General features: G+C 36.6%; 1 protein-coding gene across 4 annotated transcripts in view; it reads right to left on the bottom strand.

Moving 5' to 3' along the window:
* The window catches only part of OTULIN (OTU deubiquitinase with linear linkage specificity), a 59,440-nt gene that overhangs the window by 26,830 nt on the left and 5,889 nt on the right, over positions 1-26,721 (bottom strand). For 2 of the 4 annotated variants that reach the window (XM_007486830.3, XM_056824280.1), the window contains exons 2-4: positions 15,912-15,988; positions 13,579-13,673; positions 10,735-10,878 (exon numbers count right to left, since the gene is read on the bottom strand). In XM_007486830.3, coding sequence (XP_007486892.1) covers positions 10,735-10,878; positions 13,579-13,673; positions 15,912-15,988 — 316 coding nt within the window. The remainder of the gene's footprint in view (positions 1-10,734; positions 10,879-13,578; positions 13,674-15,911; positions 15,989-26,721) is intronic. The other 2 variants (XM_056824281.1, XM_007486832.3) reach the window with 2 other exon arrangements.

A 26,721-nucleotide genomic window follows, 5' to 3' on the forward strand; every position in this document is an offset into this window, starting at 1 on the left:
ACTAAACCTCTTATAGCACTAACAAGGGATGCAGTCCCTGAACCCCTCAAATTAGAGCCTGAACACATGTCAGCTCTATCAGAGCTAAAAAAGGCTATCCTATCTGCTCCTGCTCTAGGCATCCCAAATTACAACAAGCCATTTACTTTGTATGTACATGAGCGAAGAGGAGTAGCCTCAGGCGTTTTAACTCAGACTCTGGGGCCTTCTCAGCGTCCAGTTGCTTATTATTCAGCCCAGCTGGACCCAATAGCTTCAGGAGCACCACCATGCCTTAGAGGAGTGGCTGCTACTGCTTTACTAGTGACAAAAACCATTGATCTAGTATTAGGATGCCCATTGACAATTATGTGTCCACATGAGGTAGAAGCATTATTGCTAAGACAGAGAACACAGGCATTTTCTGATCAGCGAATTACAAGGTATGAAATAACCTTGCTAAATAATGAAAATATTACTTTGAAACGCTGTTCAACCCTTAATCCTGCCACCTTGCTTCCAGACATACCAACTTCAGGAGAACCTTTACACAGTTGTGAAACACTAGTGTCCATGGCAGAAAAGCCTCGAGATGATCTCTTGGACACTCCCTTAAAGAACTCAGACCTGATCTTATTTACTGATGGTTCTTCTTTCATGAGGGATGGCATACGCTATAGTGGAGCTGCCGTAGTCTCAGAATTTGCCACTGAGTGGTCAGCCTCATTGCCCTCTAACATTAGCGCTCAAGGAGCAGAGCTCATAGCTCTGAAACATGCCTGTATAATTGCCAAGGATAAAAAGGCAACAATTTATACGGATTCTAGATATGCTTTTGGCATTTGTCACTCAGTCGGAATGCTATGGCTCCAGAGAGGATTTTTAACCTCAGCTGGAAAATCCATAGCTAATGCTGAAATTATTAATGAAGTCCTTTCTGCTCTTCAGCTGCCTGAAGCCCTAGCTGTAGTTCATTGCTCAGCCCATACAGGTGGCACTGATTCTGTTACTGATTCTGTTCTAAACCAGATATATTCTTGCTTGGGGATAACTCCAAAATTCCATGTTCCATATCATCCCCAGAGTTCAGGCCAAGTTGAGAGGATGAACAAAGAACTTAAAACTATGAGACCCATTTAAAATGGCCTGAAATTCTCCCTTTGGCCCTATTTTATCTTAGAAGCAGGCCTAGAGGAGACTTACATATTTCACTATTTGAGATGCTTTTTGGACATCCGCCTATACAGGCTAAGCCTTTCTCCCCGGCTTATACATCGCTATTAGGGGGAGATACTACTATTGCTTCCTATATACAGGAATTACAGCACAAACTGCGTGAGCTACATGAATCCGGAGCTGCAGTACAAGCTGGACCACTAGACTTTTCACTTCATGACCTGAACCCAGGAGACAACGTGTATATAAAGAACTTCCAGCGTACAAGGGCAACCCAGCCTTCCTGGGAAGGACTATTCCAAATATTGTTAACTACTCCAACATCTATAAAGGTAGGAGAAAAGGACTCTTGGATTCACTGTTCTCATGTAAAGAGAGCATCTTCTGTTGAGACTGATTGACTGTATCCTATACATGCATTGGAGATAACTACCCATTGACAAGTGGAACTGTTTTATTCTGCTTTTGACACATTGAATTCCTAAATTTAATATTTTTTTCTTTTTTCCTTTTTTCTTGTTTCCTTATTTTATTATTATCCTTTTTTACATTATTTTATTCTTTCCCCTTTTCTCATTTCTATGTGCTTTAGGTACATATGATCAATATTAATTTTATTCTACAATATTAGTTTAAATATATATACTTGCTATTATTATTTAATACGCACCCAAACAGCTTTAGACTATGGGAACCTGCCATTTATTGATAACTGTTGTGGGACTATGATTAATGTTTGTGTCTGATTCTAGGAACAAGATCAAAAAAGGAGCACAGAGATAACCTGGATAATGCCAAAAGAGCTCACAGGTCTAAAAATCAAAGACCAATCCAGGTAGGATTAATGCATTTCTAAGCCAATACTAAGGACTTGAGTGTGAGACTCGGGGTTGCGACACTTGACAGACGTTAAGATGTAGGCCTTCCCTGTATCCACACTCTTCGTGAAAATACCTACAGACAAGTACCTAAGGTTGGCTACCATTCTGGCTCCATCCATTCCTGAGAACGAAGGTAAAATCAGACAAGGGAATAACACTTCCCTAGATATAAAATAAAAATCTGGTCCTCTTTTTTCTCTCCTATAGTATGGCAACTTCCTGTAGCCTTGGCTGCAAATGGGGAAGTAAAATATGCTGCGTTCTGTCCTACAGACTTGTGGGATTAGAAATTACTTAACTGGACCCTAATACAGGGCCTGTGAAAAAAAAATTTTTTTTTATTCTTGCTTTCTCAAATTTTATATACATAGATTTTTTGATTTTTGATACTGATTTTGAATTCTTCTTTAATATAGATATATATATATATATATATATAAAGGGTCTATATTTTTCCCTTAATTTTTTCCCTTTTTCTTCTTTTGATTTTGATTTTGATTTTATTTTCATATTCTTTTGTTTTTCTTTTGAATTAACTCACACACCCCCACAACTAAAACTTGAATCCTCAGCTGGACTAAGTGTTTTTTTCAACACTTTCTTCAGGGGGGATTGTATTTCATCAAATCCAAGATTTAAATTTTGTTCGAGAGAAATCTTCAGAGAAGAAGCTTGCTAACTAACTGAATCCAGAGAATGAACTGTTTGCAGAAAGATATCTAAACCTTTTCACTACAGGAAGATCCAGAATGAACCTTGGGGTGTGGTTGATTGAACATTTTTTTGAATGTACACTCTTATGCCAAAGGGGACTGCCCCCTAATTGGCTTTTGTCAATGCGCCCAGAAAAACATTGGTTTGCTGTCTTTCTCTCTCCTCTATTTCCCCATATTTACAACTATTATAATTTTCCTCTTAGTGGGTAAAAAAAATTTTGTATACACTTACAGTTAGAATTTTTTGAGGTGCAGTATGCTTATGTTTAGTGATCAATTGGGGAGACTAGTCTCCCAATCATCATCAGGGGGGATTGTGAATTTTAAAAGTCTCCATCTTGGTCTAGCACCAAAAAAAATTGTGCACACCCACACTACACGGGCATGTGCTAGTCAATGACAAATCAGAAATAACTAACTGCCCACCTGGGCTGTCCTAAGCCAAGCTAGAGCCAACCATTGGCATTTGTGAGACACAGGAAGTGAGGTAGGGAACAGCCTCTGGAATTCGCTCACTTCCTGTGGAGAGAGGGAGACGGTTGTTGGTGTTAGGAGCTTGGACAGGGAGGATGCCCGCAGACAGCTTTCCTTCAGAGCGGTCACGTGAGTTAAGGACTGATTCTTTCCACCTGGGCCCTTTGGGCCTAAAACTCTCTCTGCCTTGGTCAGAGGTTGAGTAGCCCCTTTCCCTTTTCTCTTCTCTCCCTCTCCTTTCCCTACTCCCAGTGTGATTAAACCTCCATAAACTCCATTCTGACTTGAGTGTTTCATTTTAGGAATTTCATAAGTAAATTCCTTGGTGGCCATTGTTCAATATTAAAAAAATCCTGTAGCCACACTTTAACCATTACAATATTATAACCTCTCCCAGAAGCCTAAAATTTCCACCATTACACTGCTGGAGTCTTTTTGGAGTCTTTATCCTATTTAAGATTTTTGCATCTATATTCATTGAGGAGATTTATAGTTTTCTTTCTCTGTTTTTAACCTGCCTGGCTTTGGAATCCATAACATATTTGTGTTGTAAAAGGAATTTGGTAGAACTCCTTCTTTGCTTATTCTGTCAAATAGTTTGTATAATATTGGGATTAGTTGTTCTTTGACTATATGTGAATCCATCTGGACCTGGGGATTTTTTCTTAGGGAGTTCGTTGATGACTTGTTAAATTTCTTTTTCTGATATAGGGTTGTTTAGATAAATCTATTTCTTCCTCTGTGAGTCTAGACAATTTATATTTTTGTAAATATTCATCCATATCACTTAGATTGCCATATTTGTTGCCATGTAATTGGGCATAGTAGTTTTTAATGATGGCCTTAATTTCCTCTTCATTAGAGGTGAGGTGTCCCTTTTCATAGTGGATACTGTCAATTTGGTTTTCTTCTTTCCTTTTTTAAATTAGATCGACCAGTACTTTGTCTATTTGATTTTTCAAAGAACCACCTTCTAGTCTTATTTATTAAATAAATAGTTCTTTGACTTTTAATTATATTAATTTCTCTTTTTGAGTTTTAGGATCTCTAATTTAGTCTTCATCTGAGGATTTTTAATTTGTTCACTTTCTAGTTTTTTAATTTGCATGCCCAATTCATTGACCTCTGCCCTTCTTAATTTGTTAATATATGAACTCAAGGATATAAATTTCCCCCTGAGTACTGCTTTGGCTGCATCCTATAGGTTTTGAAAGGATGTCTCATCATTGTCATTTTCTTCAATGAAATTATTGTTTCTATGATTTGTTCTTTAACTAACTGGTTTTGGAGAATCGTATTGTTTAATTTTCAATTATTTTTTTATTTACCTCTCCATGTACCCTTACTAATTATTATTTTTATTGCACTGTGATTTGAGGAGGTTGCATTTATTACTTCTGCTCTTTTGCACTTGTTTGCAATATTTTTCTGGCCTAATATATGGTCAATTTTTGTGAATGTACCATGTGCTGCAGAAAAGAAGGTGTATTCCTTTTTGTCCCTATTTATTTTTCTCCACATATCTACTAACTCTAATTTTTCTAAGATTTCATTCACTTCTCTTACCTCTTTCTTATTTATTTTTGGTTTGATTCATCTAGTTCTGATAGAGGAAGGTTCAGGTCTTCAACTAGTATAGTTTTTTTAATCCATTTTATCCTTGAGCTCCACTAGTTTCTCCTTTAGAAATTTGGATTCTATGCCATTTGGTGCCTACATGTCGAGTACAGATATTTCCTCACTGTCTATACTGCCTTTTATCAGGATGTAATTATCTTCCCTATCTCTTTTAACTAGACTTATTTTTACTTTGGCTCTGTCAGATATCATGATTGAGACTCCTGCCCTCTTTTTATCAGTTGATGCCCAATAGATTTGGCTCCATCCTCTTACTTTGACCCTATGCATATCTACCTTCCTCATGTGTGTTTCTTGTAGACAGTATATGGTAGGGTTTTGGAATTTAATCCACTCTGCTATTCACTTGGGTTGTATGGGTGAGTTCATTCCATTTACATTCAGAGTTATGATTACCAGCTATGTATTTTGATTTCTACTCTTAGTCCTGCCTTTTCTTCTTTCACTATTTCCTTCAACACCAATTTTTTTAATCACTTCCCCTAATTCCCACCTTTATTTTACTTCCCTTTCTATCCCCCTCTCTTCTTATTCCCCCTTATTTTCTTTAGAGTCCTTTTAAACTACCCCCACTCACCCTCTTCCCCTCCCTCGTACTGCTTCCCTCCCCACCAGTCTGTTTGTTACCCTTCTACTTCCCTATAGGGTGCAAGTAAATTCTCTGCCCTAATGGATTGGATTGTTCTTCCCTCTTTGGGTCAATGCAAGTATGCGTTGAATATTTCCTATCTCTAACCTCTTTACCCTTCCAGTGTATTGATGTTCTCCCCTATCCTGCCATGTGCTTCTTTGTGACATATGTTTACCCCCTTCAGTTTCTTTTCCCATTTCTTTTAATATTAACCTCTTTTTTAGCTCTAGTTATATATATGCATATATACGCAAATATATGTACTTATGCATACATATATCTGTATGCATATTTATGTCTTGTCATTTCATCCTATACAGTTTGTCACTATTCCCTCTAAGTGTACTTCTTCTAGCTGCCCAGGTGATAATAACAATTTTTAAGAGTTACCAATGACCACTTTTCTTATAGGGATATATATCATTTTATTGGGTCTCTTAAAAAAAAAGGGGGGGTTTGTTTGTTTTTCTTTTTTCCCTCTTTTTTAATTACCTTTTGATGATTCTTTTGAATTCTGTGCTTGGGCATCAAATTTTCTGTTGAGGTCTGGTCTTTACAAATGCTTGGAAGCCTTCTATTTCGTTAAATGACCATACTTTCCCCTGTAAGAATACAGTCAGTTTTGCTGGGTAGTTGATTCTTGGTTGTAGATCTAGTTCCCTTGCTTTCTAGAATATCATATTCCATGCCTTGCGGTTCTTCAGTGTAGATGCAGCCAAATCCTGTGTTATTCTCACTGTGGTTCCATGGTATCTGAATGACTTCTTCTTAGCAGCTTGTAATATTTTTTCCTTGGTCTGATAGTTCTTGAATTTAGCTATAACATTCCTGGGTGTTGTCATTTGGAGATTAAGTAAAGGAGGTAATCTGTGGATTTTCCCAATCTCTACTTTTCCCTTTTGTTCTGGAATATCAAGGCAGTTTTCTTGAATAATTTCCATTAGTATGAAGTCCAGGCTTTTCCTTTTGTATGGTCTTCTGGTAGACCAATGATTCTTAAAATGTCTCTCCTGGAACGATTTTCTAAATCTTCTGTTTTGTAAATGAGGTAAGTCATAGTTTCCTCAATTTTTTCATTCTTTAGATTTTGTTTTATAGTGTCCTGCTGCCTTGTGAAGTCACTTGATTCTAGTTGTTGTATTCTGGTTCTTAAAGACTGGATGTCATCCCTGGCTTTTTAGTCATCCTTCTCCTTCTGGTCTGACTTTCTTTGGAGGTCATCTTTCATCCTCTTTACCTCATCTTTCATCTCCTTCGCCTCATTTTCAAGCTGGTTGATTTTGGCTTTCAAGATACTATTTTCTCATTTTAGTTCAAGTGCCTCTGTTTCCAGATGACTTATCTTGGTTTTTAACTTCTTTTCCCAATTGTCTTCAACCTCTCTTAATTGTGTTTTGAATTGTATTTTGAGTTCTTCCAAAGCCTGTGTCCAATTCACTGGAGTTTCTGTTTTATTACTTGGTGTTCCCTCCTCCTCTGTTCCATTTGCTCTTTGTTCATTGTCTGTATAGAAGCTGTCAATTGTAATTTCTTTTTTCTTTTTCTGTTGTTTGCTCATATTTACCCCTTCTTTACTCCCTGCAGTTGTCTGTGCTCTTGCTTCTCTCATTTCTTTTTTGTTTTGGCCTTTTCTATCAGTCTTTCCTCTTGAAGTTTTGTCAGCAAGTATCTCAGTGCAGTCTGTGGGGGAAGGGTGTTGGAGCTTGAGCTTCCCTGCCCTGTGAAGACTGTTGATGGGATTAAGTCCAGCTGGGTTGGGCTGGATGTGCCCTGAGGCCAATACTTCCTGGAGGTCTCTGCTGCTGCAACTAAGCTGCCAGCTCTGTGCTCCTTCTCTAACTCCTTCCCCTTTTTCTGTGTTTGACACTTTGAGCCTGGTACAAGCTTGCCTGCAAGGTACTCCCTCCAGACCAGCACCTTTGCCCGCCTAGAGGATCCAGCTGCTGCTGGAGGTTTAGCGCTCTTAGTGGGAGAGGGGTCCTGGGACCTTCCTTCTCTCTTCCTCTTAAGCCTGAGTGTTCTCGAATTCCAGCTTTTGGGGGGCATATCTTTTAAATTGAGTTCAGCAGGCGGGTTCCTTGGGTCTGTCTTTGTTGTTAGGTTTAATTTTCAGTCCCCTGGGAACATTTAGTTTGTAATTGGTAAGGAAGGGTTTTCAGAGGTCTGAACTTTCGCTGCCTCTATGCTGCCATCTTGACTCTGCCTCTCTACAAAGTATTTATCATCTCAGCTAATCCTCAAAAACCCTGTGAGTTAGGTGCTATTATTATTTCTATTTTTACAGAGAGGAAAACTGACTCAAAGAAGGTACTTCACTCATTCAGGGTTACACAGATACTAAGTATTTAAGATAAGATTTAAGTTTAGGTCTTCCTGACCTCAAATCTATCTATCTTGGAACTAAACAGAGTAAACAGTACACAGGTTTATAAGAATAAAAAGAATCACGTAGAAATTTGGCATGTGATATGGGAAACTACCACTAATTCACATGTGACATTGCCCCCTCTTGTATTTTCTTTTACATAGATAACAACAAGCTCAGAATAGACTATCAGAAGCAGAAGAGATTGAGACCATGTAATCTGGCTTTCCAAGTAGACTTATACTGAAGTCCCTATAACTTCTATTGGAAATATTCCTGTCCTTTAGAACTACACAAAAGAACAAGTCACATCCCTTTGACACAAGATAGCCCTTAAAATGTTTGAAGATGACTCAGTCTTTTTTTCTTGAAGACAAAAGACCACAAATGCTTTTTCTTATCTCTCTTACAACTGGGTCTTTCACTATACTTCAAATACACTAGTGTTTGTCAATGTATCTTTTGAAAATGAGGTAAAATTGAACACAAAGAAGATGTGGTTTAACCAGGACAAAATTCATAAGAACAATTAAACCCCTCCGTCACTAATATTAATGAACACTATCTAGCCTAAAACTATTAAGTTTTGGTGTTGTTTTTTGAGCAATCACATCAAACTACTGCTTTGTACTAAATTAAAGCCATTAAGACTTTCTACATGAACCACTGTCCAGCTAGGTTTTCATGTCCAATACCATAAGAGCAATGTGATATAGTGGAAAGAGTACTGGATTCTGTATAACTGTGTTGAAATCCTATTTGTGCCACTGGATAAAACACAAACTACTTGCGTGAAGCTAAAGAAGTCAATGAATTCTTTTGGCTTCAGATTCCTCATCTGTAAAATGAGACTCTTGGTCTAGAAGACCACTGAAATATCTTCTAACACTATAATCAATTCTATGAATATCCTAATGAAATATTTTGAACCTATGGTCTAGACTTTATATTTGTCCCAATTAAATATTTCATCTTAAGGCGAAGGGAGCAAGAATATAAGTACTTCCTATGTGATGGGCCCTGCATCACACATTTATAAATATTATCTCATTGATCCTGATAACAACTAGGTGATGTAGGTGCTAATATTATCACCATTTCATACCTAAAGAAAGGATTACACAACTTCCAGACTACAGGTCCAGCACTCTGTCTACTGAGCTAGCAAGCTGTCTAAAAGACAAAATGAAAAATTCCATTTAAAATAACTAAGTAACATATAAAATACTTAGGGCTATACAAATACTACATCCTCAGCTGTGTAACTCTGGGCAAGTTACTTAATTCCAATTGCACAGCCCTTGTTTTTCTGTCTTAAGAGTTATTAGGACATAAAGTATGGATTTTTTTTAAAAAATGGGAATGAAAGAAGGCTTAGCACTACCAGATTTCAAACTCTACTACAAAGCAGTAATCATCAAAACAATTTTGTATCAGGTAAAAAACAGAAAAGCCATTCAGTGGAACAGATATACAGGATTAAATGGGTACAGTAACCTAGTATTTGATAAACCCAAAGAACATAGTAACTGGGATTAAGAACTAATAACATGACAAAAATGGTTAGGAAACCTGGAAAGTAGTCTGGCAGAAAACTCCGGGTACAAGATTTGGAAATAAAGAATGAAATAATTTAGAAGAGCAAGGAAACAATTACATGTAAATCTTTGGAGAGGGAAAAAGTTCATGACTCAACAAGGAATATAGAGAATAACAAAAGGTAAAAGATAATTTTCATTACATAAAATTTAAAAGCATTTGCACCAACACAACCAATATAGCTAAAATTAAAAGATAAGTGGGTAAATAAGAAAAAGTCTTTGCACTAAGTTTTTTATGAAGTTCTTATTTTAAAGATTTTAGGGAATTGATTCAAATTGATAATGAATAAAAATTCTCTCTTCAACTGATAAATGGTAGAAGGATATGAATAAGGGGGAAGCTAGTGGATTAAAAGCAAGATCCAGAGACAAGAGGTCCTGGATTTAAATCTGGCCTCAGACACTTCCTGTTGTGTGACCCTGGGCCAGTCACTTAACCCCAATTCCCCTACCCATATCACTCTTCTGCCTTGGAACCAATACATAGCATCAATTCTAAGATAGAAGGTAAATGTTTAAAAAAAGAAAAGAATGAAGGGGATACTTTAAAAGAATCCTGATAAGATTTGATGAACCAATGCACAGGGAAGTAAGAAGAACCAAAAAAACAAACAAATAAACAATTTATACAATAAAAACAACACTGTAAAAACACACAGGTTTTAAAGATATAAGAAAATTGATCAACAAAATGACCAATGAGGATTCCACAGGAGTCATGATAATAGAGAGGGGGTGTGTGTGTGTGTGTGTGTGTGTATTTACCCTATAGATGTGGCCACTGCTAGAATTTGTTTTCCTTGTCTATAAGTATTTGCTATGTAGGACTATGTTTTTCTTTATTTTTCAGTGCATTAAGAGGGAGGAAGGAGAGAAGACTGAATCTGATTAACTGAAAATAATAAAATTTAATTAAAAAATAAATATGGACCATAAGAAAAAGATGATTTTTTTTTTAAACACTTACCTTCTGTCTTGGAGTCAATACTGTGTATTGGCTCCAAGGCAGAAGAGTGGTAAGGGCTAGGCAATGGGGGTTAAGTAACTTGCCCAGGGTCACACAGCTAGGAAGTGGCTGAGGCCAGATTTGAACCTAGGACCTCCCGTCTCTAGGTCTGGTTCTCAATCCACTGAGCTACCCAGCTGCCCCCGAAAAAGATGATTTTCTGAAAAGAAAAAAAAAAAGCATTTAATATTTGAAAGTATTTAAAGTTCAAGATGTATAATATTTCTAAATATTTTAAATTTTTATAAGAGCAAATCTTAAACATACCAGCATAATATCCTGATTTTTGAGCCAAATAGGAAGATCAGTTGCTTGGCTCATTGCCTGGAACAAGGTTGCCCTGAGAGCACAGTAATTATCACCTCGGACTCTCCTTATAGAGGTAAATTTCTGAGAAACTTCTTCATAGCCCTGTGAAATTGTCAAAGAAACCAATATAGCCATTACTAAGTTCATGTGGCTTAGAAAGTTTTATTCACTTAGGAAAAAAAATTCATCTCAGGTCTCAAAACTCACAGCTGTTCTTTAAATAACCAAATCTCCCCCCAAAAGAACATTTGGTCTAATCATCCCTATAGAGAATTCAAGTACTTTTATCAAAAAACTACAACATGATCCCCACCCCCACCCAATTCAATAAACATTTTAAAGCACTTCTGGTATACAACTGTGCCAGGTGCTGAGAAGACAATCCCTTATGGAGTTTAGTCTATTAAGAAGTTTCCAAAACAAAAAGCTATGTATGTGAAGGCAAAAAGAGAAAAGTTGTTATTAGGGATCCATAGGAGACTTCATGATAAAGTGACATTTAAATTGTAGTGAAAAGGCATTACCAGGCAAGGAGAACTGAGTTTCCTGCTTGGTGATATGGTTTTCAAAATCTGATCAAAGAAAGCAAACAAATTCACCTGTAGAAATCAAATGTTTTCAAGAACTTAATTCAAGGGTTAGTTTATTGCTTGAGTTCTCATACAAAGAACACCGGGGAGCATGATGGACAAGATCCTCAAATACAGTATGTGAAAAGCAGAGGAGACAGTCCAAAGGAACACTGGGAAGAAATGAAGAACAAATGGCCTCTGGCTAGGAGTCAGGTGACCTGAGTTCTAGCCCTTAATTCACTAATAAAAATATGGGTGACTGGCCAAGCTGCCATCTCTAGACTCCATTTTCTTCCTCTGTAAGATAAAGATGGAAGACCAGATGGCCACTGTGAAGTGCTTTCCAGTCCTAGCATTCTCTGCCCCTCTCTAAAGTTAGAGGACATGAAATCAAACCAGAACTCAGCAAAGTCATTTCTTTAGGGGAGGCTACATAAATATGGTCCAGATATTTGCTTTCTGATCATTTAAATTTATGCAAGGTTATAGTTCAGAAAATCTTTTTAAATGGCCACTTTATGTATCCATTAAGCTGCCTGTCTCAAGTATCAGATTCTCAATTACATCCATGGCACATAAAGTCTGCTTAAAACTCTATTCTCTCTAACAAGTCCTATGGTGCAGATATTTATGCTATTGATTAAACCTGGAGTCATAGGCTTTAGATATGCAGGTGTGCAGCAAGAAAAAAAATTCTCCATCTGCTCTCAAAGTTTTAAGAGTTAGATTTGTATTCTTGCCCAGAGAGGAAAACCAATTCACTTCAGCTGAGTGTGGGGCAACAGGGGTGCCTACAGATAAAACTAAAATTCTCTCCTTATAGAAACAGGCTTTGAATCTTCTCAAGCATTTAGCACAAATTTGGCTAAAACCTCAGAGTTCTAGCATGGAAGAAACTATTTTATCCAGGAAAAAAAATGTTAGAGCATATGTTAGCAATTGATTGTCATATCTGGAAAGAAACTTCATATGGCCCATTAAGTGTCCAATTTTAAAAAGAACTGCATCCTGCTGTGTTAGTTCCAAAATACATTCTGCCCTCTACTCAAGTAATTTAGCAGACAGTTAAGTCAGAAAGAATCATTTAGGACACCATTTCAATGGTGCAAGAAGCCTGCCAAGCACTAGTTTTGTTTTTATGTAACTGATGCTGAGCTGTATCATCTAACAATAACAAGGGAAAACATACCAACTATTTCTCAAGACAACTAGCTCTCTGTGGCCAGCAGTCAGTGGCTCTTCTCTAACGATGGGATAAGGAGCAGTCCTATAATATGGCACCCAACCAGACAATAAGCTCCTCTGAGGGCAGGACTATGTTCTATACTATTTTTTTTTTATCTTCCACAGTGTCAAGAACTGGGCACACAGAAAATGTCCACCAATACTTACTCAATTGAAATTGAATTGACATAATGCATCAAAACAGTACCAGGATATAAGGAATACCTACCCTTACCCTACAATTCTGGGTAATTGAGAACTCTCCAAACTGGCAGTCATAAGAAATGCATTTTTCAGGCTTAAGCCACTATTTCTCTTTGAGTAATAACTACCTTCCAAAAGGAGAAATGGGAGGCAGGCCCTGAGCCTCTCCAATTCTCATTCCTAGTTACTTTAAGGAAGGACCTGCAGTATCTAGTTCATGTTCCATGGGGTTCCTAATAATGATTAGATCCTTGAAGAGAAAAGCAAGTGAAGCAAGGGGAATTCCCTAGATATCTAAGACTAGCCTATAAGAGGTCCTCTCAAAGCTGATGGGATCCCATAACTTTCTCAAAGCCCAGGAATATAAATCAGGCTGGTCATATCCCTTAATATCACACTAACAGAGCAGGGTGTCCCTTTCTTGCTAAGCCCTAAACCACAGAGAAAAGCAGTATCCTCAGGATGATTTAACCTAAAATTAGAAATTAATCTTTCAATAAAACAACAATTATTCTATAAACTAGAAGCAGCCTGATGAGTTGGTACCAACTATATATTCAGAATACAAGGAACAAGTTCCTTATATATTTCCTTGGACTATTTTCTCACCTCTAAAATCAAGACAATATCCTCAGATTCTCAGAAATAACCTAGTAACTATTACCTTAAAAGACTTCTGAAAACAGAAAGGGCTACATGGCCATCAATGAAAGTATACACTAAAATGCATACACACACACACAGCATACGCTCGCATATGCATGTATGCATGCATGCACATGTGCTTAATTTTTAATCACACCTTTTTCATCCGTTTTGCCATTTGGGTATTCCCTCTCCACTCTTTTTTGCAATAGTCCATGATATCCATTTCAGGGGCCACACTTAACTTGGGCTCTGTTAAGGAACAAATATAAAACAATAATAATCAAGAAAACATAAAACAAAGTAGGAATCTTATAACAAAGGCAACAAATTCACTCTTTTAACAAAATGGCATTGTTTTCCTTTTCCCAGAAGGGGAATTCTGCCATGAATATTTGTTGCATCCATTTCATAAACTTTATGACATAAAGGATTTCTGAATAGCATCATGAGAATTATTAAAGCTAGTATCAGAATTCTTAAAATTAAATTCTTGAAAAGATGGACTCCAGATCTGGCAGTAGACTACAGTAAAGGAAGCATTTAAGCCAGGGGTCCCCAAACTGCGGCTCCCTGAGGCCATTTATCTGGCCACCACTGCACTTCCAAAAGGGGCACCTCTTTCATACATTTGCATCCTGTGCTCCTGGAGTACTATATGTGGCAGTGCCTCAAAGTGCAGCATCGTTCATGTACAGTACTACTTCCGGTGACATCATCCTTTGTGTGGTGCCTTGTTCTGAGAGTAACTGAATGAGAACGAGGTGCCGCTCAAAGGATTATGTGGCTGCACAATGGAAGATGTCAGCATGGTGAGTGGCGATCTGGGGGAGGGGATTCCGCACTGTGTATACTACTGCCTGGTATAGCGGTGGTGGTGATGGGTCTGTACAAGGTGTGACAGGCCCATCACAGCCAGCACTACAGTCACCACTATCCCAGACAGTGGTATACAGATTTGTTCAGTTTTTTTTTATAGTCCGGTCCTCCAGTGGTCTGAGGGACAGTGAGCTGGCCCCCTGTTTAATGTTTGGGGACCCCTGCAAGCTATTAAACCATTTAAACTTTAAAACAGCACTAAGACTTTTGGGACACCCTGTGTACAAATCAGTAACATTTTCTTGCTTTATAATCACACCCTGTATATACATGGTTCACAAAAGCAAAGCAGATTAAAGTTTCATAATGCAACAGGGAGATCAATATGTCTCATTATGACAGGTTATTTACAGCATACCTAAAGCTTAAGGTTATGTCCGGAACCAAAGGAGGAAAAATCCCTCAGATTCTTCCCTAAATCACAGAACTGGCTAAAACATCTATAAGTGAGCTGCCTTCCTTCATCCTTCTTCACATGGTTCTTGCCATTATCTACTGTTGCTTCTGGGGCTGCTGATGATGCACAGAAGCAGTGCCTACATGTCCCCCTGCCACTGTCTGTATATCTGACTGAAGCCAGTGAGTAGGACATGGAACCACCTCATCTTATCCAACTGGGAGCTCTGCCAGTGATCACAGAAGAGGTGAGGTGGCTTTGAGATCACACGGATCAGGGAACAAGTTTAGATCCATGTCTTGGAGATGTAAGTATGGACCCATGGTTTAAAAAAAATCATGGAACAATGAACAGCCTGATTACATCATGCATTTTATGCACAAAAGACTTCCTTCTTGAAAATTCCTCAAATTTAAAAAACAAAATGTGTACAAATAAATGGACTGGCTATGATGTTCAAATATATAATTGAAACAATGTATTCTTCTCTTATGCTACTGAGATAAAATTAAATGCATAATTGAGACAAAGTTGCCTTCAACTAATGATAAATGAAGTGAATTTAAGGAATCTAGAAAATACAGACACTCAAATTAAAATTTCTCATGGAAGCACTCTTTTACCTGACACCTTCAATTGCTCATCAAATGAAATCAAATATCACAATAATAATTGAAATATGAAAAATGTGACAGTTATTATTGTAGAGATTAGTAGACTGCACAGTGGATAAAAGTGCCTTATTTGAATTCAGGAAGATCTGAGTTCACATATAACCTCAGACAATTACTATCTATAGGACTCAGGGCAAGTTGATTAACCTCTTTCAGCCTTGGTTTCCTTATCTGTAAAATGGAGAGAATAATAAACCAACTTTCTCAGGCTATTATGAGGACAAAATGAGACTATATTTGTGAAGCACTGTGCAAACCTTAAGTATTTTTAAAATACCAGCTATTAGTGTTACTGTTCACTCAGTCAGTCAGTGAACATTTATTAAGGACTGGTTATGTACCAGGCACTATGCTAAATGCTTGGCTACAAAGAAAGGCCAAAAAAAAAAAAGGCTCCTGAAGGAGTTCCCAATCTAATGGAGTTTTATATACACACATACATGCACATATATAAGTGCTTTGTGAAGCTAGACGTGAATTTTATTATAATCTGTCCTATAACATATTAAATGCTATGTAGGGATAAAACCCCAGACGTACCTGATAACCCTCTTTCATGTACCAGTAATTCTTTTTCCTTTTCTATTTCATCTTCAGCACGATACATGTCCTCCTCCCTGAAAGAACACCAAATAAGACATTTTAAACACGTTTCCTTTTTATTAATATGTAGTACTGTTGACATTTTAAAAACACATTAAAAATTTTCTAGTTCTTGCATTTTATCTTAAGTGCCATTACTGAAGGCAGTGAGGTGGTCCAATAGATAATGGGTTGGGCAATTCTTATACTCTAATAATACTTCATATTACAGTCTCTTGTGTTGGTGTCTTCATTCATATTCAGCAGTGAGTTCCTTGAGGGTAGTAATTACATATTACTAAAACCATACATTCTTTCCAAGTGCCCAATCTTTCTACACAGAATTCACAATTCCATAAAAGTTTTGATGTGCTCATATGCCAGGCACTCAGGATACAAAGACAAAAATAGAATAGCCCCAGCCCTCAAGTTTACATTCTGAAGAGTAGAAGCAACATCTCACAGAAACAGATTCAAAACACATACAAAAAAATAAGTGTAATTTTTAAGGAAGTGGGAAAGGAAAGAGCACCACCAACTGGAGGGAAATCAGAAAAGATCTATTGTAGGAAATAGCATTTGAGCCATAACTTTTAATAAAGGGATCTAGGGATTCCAGAAGATGGAGGTGAAGGGGAAAACATTCCAGATATGGGACACAACCTATACAAAGGATGCAGAGATAGGAGATAAAATTATTAGAAAGGGAAAGGAAAGTTGTTTGTTTGTTTTTTTTAGCATAAAGAGAGCAAGGTAACAATACATTCTTTTCTGTGCTTTAAGTACATTAATATAGCCGCTATTTGAGGGCAGAGTGGAGGGGGGAAAGGCTGGAGATATGGATATCAATTAGAAGGCTATGGCACTAATCCAGAGAACAAGTAAAGAGGATCTAAGATCTAAAGAGGTGGTGACCATGGGGATGAACAGCAGGGGACGGGAGGGAGAGAGAGATGTTTTGGAGTTAAAAATGATAATACTCAGTAGATTGGACAGACAGAATATGTGAAGGAGAATAAAGAATGAACCTAGGTGATGAGATGGATGATCATGTTCTAAATAATAAGAGGAAAATTAGGAGAAGGAATAGATTGAGAAGGAAGGAACTAGAGTTCCACTTTGGACATTTTGAATTTGTAAAGTTTATGGGGTATTTTGGTGGAAATGTACAGCAGGCAGATGGTGATACAAGGCTGAAACTGAGGAGATAGATGCATGGTTCCAAAAAGTAGAAGTAGAAACAAGGGCTACAAGTTGCAGAGACACAGTTTTAGACTCAAAGTAAGGAAAAATTGAAAATGGTAGCTTCTCCTTCATTGGAATTTGTCCCATATATTACAGACGAGATTCTTGTTCTGATCTGATTAGGATAAGATGGCTTCTGAGGTTCCTGAAAACTCCTAAGACCCTGTGACAGTTTGCAGACAGTGACAAATGCAGACAAAGACAAAGCCACCATGAAGATCAAGAAGACATGTCTAGAGATTAAGACATTAGGGAAGGGGATCAGGAAGAATTGGTTTCCTTTATAAATGTTTGTTGTATCATAAGCCTTCATTTATAGTGATCTTTCTGAACACCATCTCTCTCATTGAGTTTATAACATACTTTGATAATTTACCAGTACTGCACTCTCTAATCCAATATTCCATCCAATAATTAAAGTGACTAGGTTCTTTCTAAGTCTTTGATAGCACAGGCTGTAGCAGGTCTTGCCTAATCTAGGAAATCTTTGGGCCAGACTCAGTATGCCTTCAAAAGACTGGCCAACCTAAAATTAGGAGAAACTTATTATCAAGATGGCCACAGGGTGATCCAATTTTTGTTCAGAGTAACTCATAAAGAACACTTATGCAGTTGTAAGCACTCTGATTTGCACAGGAGAGAGTGCCACACAGGTAAAATGATAGATCCCTGAATTACTCAAGTATGATGTTCAGGTCTTATCCATCTATCAAAGAACTTAGCATGAAACTTTGAACATAACAGATACTTGATTAAATGTTAGGTTACATGACAATCTGTCTTTGTTGCATATTTTGTCACATTCAATGGAGCAAAACAGGAAAGAGATTTTTTAGCTACCTCTCCTCTTTCTTAATTTGCTTCTAAGTAAAAGTAACTTTTCACTTTCATAATATAATAAGAGATATTAAAGAAAACCACTTTACATTCAAAAGTTAAGGGGAAGAAGGGTACTTTCCAAGGACAAAGGCTCTAGGAAGATTTTAAGTATAAGGTATAATGTTGTCTCCAGAGTACATGCCAGAGTCAAAGCAATAAAATAAAAAGCACCCATGCCTCCCTTTACTCACTTATAAGTGGCTCTGGGAAGACATGACACTGTTTAAAAAATAATAATAATAATCCTTAATATAAAAAATACCTCTTTAAACTGTTTCAAAAATATTCAAAATGCAGAGCCATCTTTCTTTCATATGATTAAAGATACCATTCCAAGATAATTCTGTACTACCATGCAGATGTGTTCTTTAAAATTAGGTGCTAACCAAATTGCATTATCAGGGTCACATGCAGGATGACTGAACAGAAACAAGTTCCCATCACTGAACAGTCACGTGAGTCTCCATGAACACCTAACAAGATGGAATAAAGATAATTTCAAAGAGTGATTGAAAATGATATCCATTTTCAGATGTGAGGAAAATGAGAATGGAGAATAATAAAGATAGTGGGAGATACTCCCTAAAAAGGAAGCAAAATTAATGGGTATAAATGAGCAGGGTTTATTGAAAAATCTCAGCACCTGATGATGTATTTCTCTTAGGTCTTAGGCATATGCTAATTCTCATGCCCACCAAATAGCACAAGAAAATTTTAATATATCTTTATTATAGCATGCAATTAAAATTACTCCAAAGGTACATATTTACCAGGAGAAGGGTACATCTGGATTGAATTATTACTGAATATCACAACCAATCAGCAAGATACATAATTGTAAAATTTTAGTATGTATAAACTTAGGAGGAAATAAGTAATATTCAAGTTAAAAGAATATCCTTAACAGACAAAAAAGCATAGGGGAAGAGAGGCAGGAAGATGGAGATAATCTGAATAAAAAAAACCTTTTCTTTGGTAACACTGCCAGTTTGAGGTTAAGAGTGAGTGGAAGTGGAAAGGGGTCACTTTGATTACAAAATAAGTCAAATTATAGCATAAAATAAAAACAGGGAGATCAAAAGCAAATATAAGCAAAACGTAATTTTGCACCTGGAAAAACTTCCTTGACCTTCATAATCACACTCCAAATATCTCCACAGAACCTTACTAACATACCCCCAAGCCCAATTCCTCTCTTCCAATAGGTTTGAAAACACATAAGTACATATCTATAGACTCCATCTTGTGGGTATTTTTGAGACTTGCTAAGATGTGATCCATGAATGGAATATGGAAGAAAAGAGGTATATCATGTTCAAAAGAAATAAAATATTAGTAAAAGAGGCAGTATAAAAGCATTATATACAAAAGGATTCATATGAGAAAAGCCATGAAATGAAAGGAAAAGCAAAGTGTATAGAACTGACTGAAAAGGGAAAAATAAAATTTATATTATGAAGCATACTACAGACCACCAGGTCAGAAGGAAAAATGGAAGCCTTCATAAAAAATTGCAAAATTTGCAAAGAGATAGAACAAAGATAGAAGACTTCAACTATCTGGACATATATTGTAGCTTTCTTGTAGCTAAAAGAAAAGCAGCAAGATTTTTACATGTTTTAATAATAACTTCATTTTTTAAAAAGGTAGAGGAAGTGAGGCAGGGAACTACTATTCTAGATCTGACTTACCACAAAGAAGGAACTACTTTCTGAAGTAGAAATCACAGGAACCATGAGAGGAAATAGCCATAACACCAAAGGTTCATAACAGATTAGGAGGGGAATGGTAGGCATTCTTTGTACAATCTAGATAGAGCCTAAATTTAGGAGATTTCAAAAAACTCCAAGTAAAGAGACACAGACTCCAATTTCCTAAAAATTTCATAGGAGCAGTTGGTCTTGGAAAAGCAGATAGGATGCTCTTAATTAAATTCTAACAGCACAAACAAAAATGACTGCAGTGTGGGGAAAAACTGATAGTTAAGTGAGCAGAACCAGAAAAACAATGAAATAATGCTGTAAAGATAACAGATTTTGAAAGATTTAGGAAGTCTTATGCAATGATCAACCACAATTCCAGAGGACAGATTATGGAAGAATACTATCCATATCCTAACACAGAGATGATGAGATGATGGGCTCAATATGTAGAATGAAACACATTCTTGAACACTGCCAGTTTGGGAATTTTGTTTTGCTTAATTGTGTTACAAGGATTTTGTTTTTCTTTTTTTCCCCTTCTTCTTAAAATGGGTAGGAGGCAGATGGGAGACATAAAAAAATGCTTAATTGAAAAAAAGAAAATTTAAATTAAAAAAAAAATAAGAAATAGGGATGTAGGATTGAAAGCCAGGCCTAGAAACAGAAAGTCCTGGGTTCAAATTTGACCTAAAATACTTCCTCGCTGTATGGCCCTGGGCAAGTGACTTAACCCCCATTGCTTAGCTCTTGCCACTCTTCTATCCTGGAACCAATACCTAGTATTGATCCTAAGACAAAAGACATGGGGTAAAAAAAATCTGGATGCAAAGGGAACATGAACAAATGTTCCAATGTTCAAAAAGAGATAGAAGATTCTTGAATGGCTAAATCTAAAGAGCATTCACTTTGATGTCAGCTGGAAGGGTGTCCAACGATCTCTATTTGGCCCTACACTATTGTTAACATTTTTATCAATGACTTGGGTAAAGGCACACAAGGAATATTTGTCCAATTTGAAAAATGACCCAAAGCTGTGGACATATCCTTACAATCTACAAGGCTGAGTCAAATTAATAAGGTAAAATTTAATAAGGTTAAAGTCTTGCATTTAGGTTCAAACTAACTTTTCATCTAACAGCTGAGTGAGGTATGGCAGAGATCACATAAAAAAAGACCTGAGGGATTTATTGGCTAGAAAGTTCAATGAGTCAAGTTTACCAAATAGGCTATATTAATTTTTTTTAAACCCTTACCTTCCATATTGAATCAATTCTGTGTATTGGTTCCAAGGCAGAAAAGTGGTAAGGGCTAGGCAATGGGGGTTAAGTGACTTGCCCAGGGTCACACAGCTGGAAAGTGTCTGAGGCCAAATTTGAACCTAGGATCTCCCATCTCTAAGCCTGGCTCTCAATCCACTGAGCAACCCAGCTGCCCTCAGGCTATATTAATTAAGGGAAGTACAGTATCCAGAACATAACTGTGTTCGAGGTAAACCATATCTAGAGTATCTTATTCAGTTATGAGGAAAATTACATTTTAAAATTACTGACAAAATGGACATATGTAGTAGAGTGTGAACAGATTAATAAGAGGACTAAAACCCATGTTAGATGAAGATAAATTGAAGAAACTAGAAATGGATAACCTATAGCAGAGAAGACTTAAGACAGGCAACATAATTCTAATGTCTAAACAGTTCTAATATAATCTAGCTTAGCCCCAAAGGGCACAGCTAGGAACAACCGACAGAAGTCAATAGAAAGGCAAACTTCAGCTAGATATAAGGAAAATCTTTCTAGCAATAAATCTGCCCCTAAGTGTAATGGGCTATCCAGGCAGGGAATGATTTCCTTATTAGAAGTCTTCAAGCAGAGAATGGATAACCACTTAGTCAGACAAGTTTTAAGAATCCCAGGGAAAGTAACAGCTGCATTTAAATGAACTCTTGAGATTTTGTGATTTCATGGTTCCATATGATTCACAAATCAACTACCTTAGTGTGCCTCTAGACAACTTACTTAACCCTGACTGCCTACCTGCTACTTTCCTCTCTTAAGAGTTGATACTGACAGAAGAGGTTTTAAAAAATACAAATTACAAAAAAATAAATTCCAATGAACACATAATTTTTAAAAAATAAGCATTAAATTAAATATGAATTTATTTGGAGTACTTTAATGTGGGGCACGCTAATTTGCAAGACTGAATTGAACTTTTTTTTAGAATCATGAAGCAAATAATTTTCAATGCTCAAATCCATAACTTATCCCTTCTAAAAAAGTAACATTATTTTAGAATTATAATTAAATTTTTCAACATTTAAAAATCTAAATAAACTAGCTTTTATTTAAAAATATTTCCATATTTCTCCTTTAAGTTAAAGATGAGAATCACAATAAATTCATAATATTGAATAAGCTGATATATTCAACTACATAAATTACATAAAAGGGATAATAAAAAATGACGAATCTCGAAGTATACACAAGATTCCACCTCTATCCAAAATCAACTGAAATGATAAAAGCCACCAGCATCATCACAAGAGTTTTTTCTACCTAATACTGTATTAGTTGTGAGGGAAAATATGCCCAATTCCTTGTATTCTGGCTTTTGTTCCTACTCTTATTTACTAATCTTGTTCTTTCAAAAATTACCAATAGCCTTCTTTCTTAATAACATGTCTTCATTCCTCATCCTCCTTGACCTTTCTTCAGCATCTAGCAATCCAAAATGCTATTCCTGTTTTTTCCCCATTCTTTGTTAGACTGTTTTTTTGTTTGTGTAATATTATTTATTGAGTATTTATTGATTTAAATTCTTCAGTCTCCCTAAGTAACCTTACATATGTCCATAGTAACAACATCTCTGTAGAGAATTCCCAAATATGTATTTGTTCTCCTATGCTCAAGTCACATTACCACTTGCCTGCTGGGTATCTCCACCTGGATGTTCTACTAACACCTCCAAAACTTATTAACAAGTTTTTATACTAAGGATCTATTATAAGCCAGGGACTATAGATACAAATACAAAGAATGAAACAACCTCTATTTGCAAATATCTTAAATGGGAAAGAAAGCCAATACATATATACAGAATTTAAACAAAAACAAAATAATTAAATACAAAGTAATTTGGTAGAAAAGGGCACCAGCAGTTGAAGGTCTGAAAGAGAGCCTATATGTAGGTTCTGAAAGTAAGAGAGGGACTCTGAGATACAGGTGAGAAAGATATGCATTTAAGGCAAAGAGGAAGGAAGGGAAGAGCAGTACAAAGGCAAAGAAATAACATTTGTGAGGAATATAAAGGCCAGTTTGGCTGGTTTGAAAAGCACAGAGGGAAAGTATTATGTCAAAAGATTAAAAAGTTGATGATGGGTTTTTTTTTAAAACTGAGATAAGTTAATATTCTAACCATTAATAGGAAGCCAATGGAGTTGACTGAGGACAGAGGTGATTATGGTCAAATGTGCATTTTATGAAAATCACTTAGGTTACAATATGATTAGTTATGAGGTCAATAAACATTTATTCAACATCTACTACATACCAGTTGCTGGTCAGTTATTCACTTGTGTCTGACTCTTCAGGACCCTATGGACTAATGCTGTCCATGGGGTTTTCTTGGCAAAGACACTGGAGTGGTAGGCAGAGGTTAAATTACTTGCCCAGTCTCACAGCTCATAAATAACAGACAAGATTTTAACTCAGATCTTTCAGATTCCAGGCCCAACCTTCTACTGGCTGAGCCACCTAGCTCCCCCTTTAATAGTCAGGCATTATGCTAAGCACCAGGGAAACAATGAAAGGCAAAAACAAAAACAAACAAAACTGGTCCTGGCCCAGGAAGAGCTCAGAGTGTGCTTGGGTAGTCTTGGAAACTACAGTTATCCAACTTTCCCCCTCAGTTTCACTATATTGCCAATCAGCATAAGAAATTAAATGGGAATTTTGGGGGATTTTTTAGGAAGCTGCAGACAACAGAAAAAGTTTAGACACTCAGAAATGCATAGTAAACTCAAAATTTACAAGAAGATACTATAAACATCCCATAAAAGAAAAAGAAAAAAAAATTCAGATTTCTTCTCTGGTACAAAGGGAAGGCCAAAAAATTTCATGCAGATTATCCAGATTGTGGGGGCACTGTGCCCCTAAACCTCAATGATGTGGAAGGGACAACTGTATTTACCAATAGACTATATTTGAGATAAATTGGAGATAATCAACAGAGAGAAGGCACTAATATTAAGGATGACTGGGAAAGGCTTCTTTGTAGAAGGTGGGATTTTATCTGGGACTTGAAGGAAGCAAGGATGGTCAGGCAGCAAGGATGAGAGAGAATTCCAGGTTTAGAATTAATGCCCAGAGTGAAAATACAAAGACCAGAGATGGAGTGTCTTGTGGGAAGAATAGCAAACAGGCCAGTGTCACTGGTTTATAGTGTATCAGGAATGGGAGCTAGCTATAAGAATACTGGAAAGGTAGGTTAAGGAGGAGGCTAGGTTATAAAGGCCTTTGGACCCCAAAGATTTTATAATTGGTCCTGGAAGTGATAGGGATTCATTACAGCTTATGGAATGGAAGTAAGGAATAAACTGGGGAGTTTTGGAGAGTTTGGAAAAGTTTGGGAGACAGGAAAGTCAATTGGGAACCTATTGCAATAATCTAGATAAGAGACAATAGGGCCCAAAACCATTTACTTGCTGTAAATGTATTGATTTAGAGGATGTGGACTTGAATGAGTGATGGTGAAGAAGTAGGAACAACATTGGTGCAGCTAGGTAGCACAGTGTATAGCACAAGGCCTTAAATCAGGAGTACTTGGGTTCAAATCTGACATCAAACACTTCCTAGCTGTGTGATCTTAGGCAAGTCACTTAACTCCAATTGCCTAGTCTTTGCAGCTCTTCTGTCTTAGAATCAATACTAGATAGAAGGTATGGGTTTAAAAAACAACAACAAACAAAAAGAAGTAGGAATAGCAAGATGTGACAACTGATTAGAAGTGTCTAAAACCGACCTTATCTTTCCCCCCCAGAGGGACTCCTTCTAACTTTTCCTACTTCTGTCACTTATAACACCCCATGGTTAAAACTTCCCTATCAGTTTTTATTCCCTTATCTCCTTTAACCAATAACCAAGTCACATCCACTGGGCTTCCCACAATGCCATGCACATCATCACCACACTAATCTAGTCCCTCACTACTTTCCTGAACTAGAACAGGAATTTACTTGTTCTATTAGCTTCTAATCTCTCCAACTTCCAATCCCTCCTTCATAAAATGCCAATTTTTGCAAAGTTCTGATAATGCCATTCCTGTCCCCAAAAACCTTTAATAGCTTATTAAATGTAGTCTGAATTCCTTAGCCTAGATTAGCATTCAATGACTTCACAGCCTGATGAGCCTTCCTACTTTTTCAGTCTTATTTGGGACTATTTCTTTTTACCTGTCCTGTGTGTTACCCTATATGTCAAAACTTTCCTCTCTGTGTCTCTACTCACATTCATGCTTTAAAAAAATCTCTCTCATGGGTGTCCATAGATTGGAAAATGGCTGAACAATTGTGGTATCTGATGGAGATGGAATACTATTGTGCTGAAAGGAATAATGAACTGGAGGATTTCCATGTGACCTGGAAAAACCTCCAGGAGTTGATGCAGAGGGAAAGGAGCAGAACCAGAAGAACTTATACACAGAGACTGATAAACTGTGGCACAATCAAATATAATGGATTTCTCTACTAGTAGCAATGCAATGATCCAGGACAATTCTGAGGGACTTATGAGAAAGAATGCTATCCACATTCAGAGGAAGAATTGTGGGAGTATTAACACAAAAGAAAAACATATGATTGTTCACATGGTTCAATGGGTATACGATTGGGGTTTTGATGTTAAAAGATCACTCTATTGCAAATATGAATAATAACATGAACAGTGATATATTTATAACCCAGTGGAACTGCTTGTCAGTTCTGGGATGGGGGGAGGGAAAAGGAGTAGGAAAAATCATTTATCATGTAACCATGGAAAATATTCTAAATTTTTAAAAAAGAGAGAATAAAAAAGATCACTCTATTGTAAATATGAATAATATGAAAAAGATTTTAAACAATGATACATGTATAACCCAGTGGAATTGCTTGTCAGATTGGGGGGGGGGGTGAGAATAGTAGGAAAAACCATGAATCATTTAACCATGGAAAAATATTCTAGAAAAGTAAATTAATTAAAAAATAAAAATAAAAAATAAAAAATCTCCCTCATGTCTCATCTTCATCTTAGAAAATGCCACCCATTCTTTAAGACCTAGCTCAAAAATCCATTCTTCTATGAAAACTTCCCTGTGCCAATCAGTTGGAAATCATTTCCCCCCCCCCCCCCCTCTAATGTCAAATAGCAGTTCTGCTTGTATACATTACATTTCCCATTAGGCAGTAAACTACATAATAGGGATCAAATTTTAATAATCGTTTTTCACACCTAGCATAGTGCTTTGTACGTAAGTGGTTGTTGAACAATAAATAAATATTAGCAAAACAAAGTAACCTAAGCAAAATATATTTGTTAAGTGAAAAAACAATTTCTGGCTCAATCCAACATTAATATTTTCAAATATCAATTATATAAACCTTTGTGGATATGACATATAGTATTTTAGCTTTTTACCATCATTAGACTTTAGGCCAAATTTCCTTTAGCTTTCTAATTTAGAGGCAATATGGAATGGTAATAATACACTGAATTGGAACCAAATGACTTGGATCCCAATTTAGGCTTTGCTATTTATTGTTTGAGTAGCTATAAGCAAATTAAAAAAAAAATCTCTAAGCTTCAACTTCTTCATACATAAAATGGGGGAAATTACACTTGGGCTTTATGGGATAATGAGGAAAGTGCTCAGCAAAGTATAAAGGTGAGTTGATCTTTTGTCTC

Source organism: Monodelphis domestica, chromosome 3 (genome assembly GCF_027887165.1).
Source record: "Monodelphis domestica isolate mMonDom1 chromosome 3, mMonDom1.pri, whole genome shotgun sequence".
Classification (NCBI taxonomy): Eukaryota; Metazoa; Chordata; class Mammalia; order Didelphimorphia; family Didelphidae; genus Monodelphis; species Monodelphis domestica.